The following is a 3,802-nucleotide window of genomic DNA, read 5'->3' on the forward strand; positions in this document are numbered from 1 at the left end:
ACAGCTGAAACCCAAGCTGTTTCAGAATCGATGCTTTTTAAAACATTCATATTTACTTTTATATATATTACCGTGGAGATGCACTTTACATCTATTTCATCCTAACATTGCCTTAAACTAAAGAACCACAAATATGAGCCACAGATTTGTCTTTATCTTACCTGATCTGTTTAGCATAGCTCAGTTCAATTTCAGACCGCTCCTTCACAAACTTGGTGTAGCGTTCCAAAAACTCAATGCCCCACTGAGTGTGTTTCTCCAAATTATCAAACTGATCCTGCAAAAGACGAAAAAACACCCGACCGAAAGTTAACGTGCGACCAACTAACCCTTTAAAGCGTCTCGCGTTCATATAGCGTTGACAAAATATGAAATTGCAATGAAGGTAGGGTGCCAACGGAACACTTTAGGAGATAGAAATTATAGATTTTGCCTCTGATGGATTTGATATAACTGCGAAAGAGGGCCCAAAGGAGAGATATCAAAATACCCTCCGAATGAAAGCCATCCCATATAATTTCATGAGTTTGCAGTATTCTCTGACATTGGCGATGTGTCAGATCCATTATTCAGCACTGCTGGCCCTCCAGCCGTAACAAGCCTAATTCTTATCGCTATATACACAGTACAAACTTCATCCATCACGGAGCATTTAACTTGTTTTGAAACCTATTAACCGCTAGGTTACTGTTACAAAACATATCGATCTGAATCTCCTGTGACATCCATAATAGAGCTTATAGAGCATTTTACCATTCGAATAGCCAATCTGAATAACGATCGGCCCTATTGCTTATTGTTAGTTATTTAACTGTTTTATCCACTGCAACATTTGCGTTTAATGAACAATGTCTTAAACGTGTGAAAAGTGTAACTTTTCCTTATTAAATTATTAATTATAGTCAACTACGGGGGCATTGTTGTTATATCAACTCGTGTATGAATGCTGTAATTCAGTGTGGTTGTTTAAATAACTTTTATACCATCCCATATCGTATAAATGCGATGATGTAAGGCTTTTAATTAGATTAAATGAAACTTGCTGATTCAGATGACACAAGTTCTGTCACTTAACATCCATTAACATGACCACAAATCAAACTCGGTTTTGGTCCTATAAATCCTTTTGAAATATTACCCTCGTAATATTTTACAAAGGCTTACAAGCTTCTAGTGTCACCTGAAGAGGGTGGTGGCTATTTAAGATGGTTTCACCCCATAACTTATTTCATGGTTACGATTTACCCCATATTTCCAAATTCCCCGGTCTCTTCTAAGCAAATTGCAACATATTAAGATTAAGTGGAAACTTGCATGGTCTAAATGTTTTGATGAACAGCCCAGATGTTAAACCACAGGCTACACAACCTTGAATATTTTATCCTACATTATGGTGTTGTTACTAGGTTAAGGTTGCATGATGTTACAGCCAGCAACGGACAGTCTTGAAAATATGAAATATTTAAGATCATAATAGAAGCTGTAACGTGCGGTGAGACAATATCACGCCATTACTTTCTTGCGTACACATTGCAACATCAAAGCTAAAAAAAGGACATGTATGGGAATAACCTGTGCACCTGCTCCAGCCTCATTCAGTTGCATGTGGTTAAAGACAGTATTAGCCCAGGATTATTGCCATCCAGGGTATTTAGTCAATGCTGATGGCTAATAATTGCCTTAAACGGGCTTTAGAGAGCATGCATTTGTTTGCATAAAATATCTGGACGTGCATGAAAAAGATTCGGCGCTAAATGAAAGATTTCAGTAACAGTAGCTGGAATCTGCGATGTGCATCACTGTAAAATGGGTGGCGCGGTGGGCTATGTATCTAATACCAATGGCCATATGCACACTGGTAATGAAGATGCTAAACATTTTGTGCACTATATCGGTTAATATCTTGCAGATGCATTCGCCTCAGTGTCTCGCGGCTGTACTCACCCACAGCTCCGTCCCCCAACTGCAGCTCATGGTTTCAAGGCAGTTCCTCCGCGATAATCCTCTGTTTGAATGCATGCGTGATTCTCGCTCAGAACCGGCTTTCAGATAAGAAAAATAACACCAACTGGTGTGGTACCGGCATATACCGTCAAGGGTTCGTGCCTCGATCGGCGAGTCCGTCCGTTTTCACCTCCGCATTCTGTAATTTGCCGATGAAACTGGAAATGAAGATAATGCCTATGTACCCGTGCACTCACGCGCCTCAGACAGAGCTAGACGGCCACGCGCAGAGCAGCACGCAGCGCCAAATCCACCTCACAACACCAGTTACTCACAGATAAACTGCGAAGATGTGTGTTAGTGCATTCGTGACACATTCGAACACAAAGGAAAATTAATGGGAACGATTTTTTTAATGTTTTATTTTTCCCCTCATTTCATTTCTTTCTTTGTCCCAATTCGACTGTAAAAAAAAATCTATTTTACTAGCTGTTCTCTAGCTGTTCGGTTTAGTGCCTGTATAGCGTACAAATCTGCTTTTGTAAAATAAAAAATTTTAATTAAAAAAATAAATAAAAAAAATACACACCAACAACAACCTAAGTTCTATACAGAAAACAGTTGTAACATTTTTATTTATTTTTTTGATAATGTGTAACTCATAACTAGTAAATGATAATAATAACACATTTATAACAAACTTTTAAAATAATTTGTAATTTATAACAAGTTAATAATAATGATAAAATAAACAATAATAATAATTTGAACCTAATAAACATTTATTATTATCATCATCGTTATTATTACTTGAATATATAAATAATGATGATGATAACTGTGATGCTAATAAAAATGGTACAAGATAAAAAAAAAAAAAGATGCTTATCAGGTCAATATGTAGTGTTCAGTACAATTTATATATGAACCCTCTGGATCTAAAGGTAAAATTGTCAATATTTTAAATACTACTTAACGTGTCATTGCAGATACTTACAAGTCTTATTTATAAGTTAATTTGTAAGTTAAGTATTTGTGAGTTCAGGCTGGTTATTTAGTAACAAGTGGATATTTTGAACTAAATAAAATAAATAAAAGTGAAATAAAACGATCCACTGACACATTTCTGTAATCCACAGAGATTGATACTCTGAAAGATTAAAGATTGATTATGATAGTAATTGAAATTTTTTTCATGTATTATTTCTCATGTGTTACATTTATGATTTTTTGTATTTTCTCTAAACAAGTATTATTGTTATTATTCTATTAATATTTTATAGTTCAGAAACATGAAAAATATTTTTAAAGACTTTTATTTTAAAAAACGAGAAATCTCTTCAGATGACCAACTTCCTGGTAGCAACCAGGCCTTGCGTGACAACGGTTCCTAGGCAGATTTTGTTGATGTGTTAACGGCACTCGCAGTTGCACGGCGAATGCAAGTATTTATCCTTTTGAATTTTGCTAAAGTCAAATCAAAAACGACACTCTGTGACATCGGCCAGAGAACTAACGTAATACATCGATAATTAGCTCGACAATTAGCTAACGTTAGTTGAGAAAAGTCTAAACATCGCAATCAGGCGAGGTTGTTTTTAAGTTTGAAATCCACGAACCCTCCAAGATGAGCGAACAGCTCAAATTTATCGTAGAGCAGCTCAACAGAGAGCCTTTTAAGAAAAACTTCAATCTCATTACATTCGACTCTCTGGAGCCAATGCAGTTGCTGCAGACTTTAAACGATGTTCTGGCTGAAATTGATCCAAAGGTGAGTGAAAATGTTATCTTTATTAATAAAAAAGCGAAGTAAAATAAGCAACCTTTTCTAAGTATAATAATATAATATATAACAATA

General features: G+C 35.7%; 2 protein-coding genes across 3 annotated transcripts in view; one reads left to right on the forward strand and one right to left on the reverse strand.

Moving 5' to 3' along the window:
* LOC122349940 (formin-binding protein 1-like) overlaps positions 1 to 2,240 on the reverse strand; it is an 11,703-nt gene extending 9,463 nt beyond the window's left edge. The window contains exons 1-2 of the mRNA XM_043246081.1: positions 1,945 to 2,240; positions 162 to 277 (exon numbers count right to left, since the gene is read on the reverse strand). Of these exons, the coding sequence (XP_043102016.1) occupies positions 162 to 277; positions 1,945 to 2,019 (191 nt within the window). The 5' untranslated portion in view covers positions 2,020 to 2,240. The remainder of the gene's footprint in view (positions 1 to 161; positions 278 to 1,944) is intronic.
* A 1,071-nt stretch (positions 2,241 to 3,311) lies between these two features.
* LOC122349937 (intraflagellar transport protein 81 homolog) overlaps positions 3,312 to 3,802 on the forward strand; it is a 17,951-nt gene continuing 17,460 nt past the window's right edge. For both annotated transcript variants that reach the window (XM_043246078.1, XM_043246079.1), the window contains exon 1: positions 3,312 to 3,715. In XM_043246078.1, the coding sequence (XP_043102013.1) occupies positions 3,572 to 3,715 (144 nt within the window). In that variant the 5' untranslated portion in view covers positions 3,312 to 3,571. The remainder of the gene's footprint in view (positions 3,716 to 3,802) is intronic.

The sequence above is a fragment of the Puntigrus tetrazona genome, chromosome 8 (assembly GCF_018831695.1).
Source record: "Puntigrus tetrazona isolate hp1 chromosome 8, ASM1883169v1, whole genome shotgun sequence".
Lineage (NCBI taxonomy): Eukaryota > Metazoa > Chordata > Actinopteri > Cypriniformes > Cyprinidae > Puntigrus > Puntigrus tetrazona.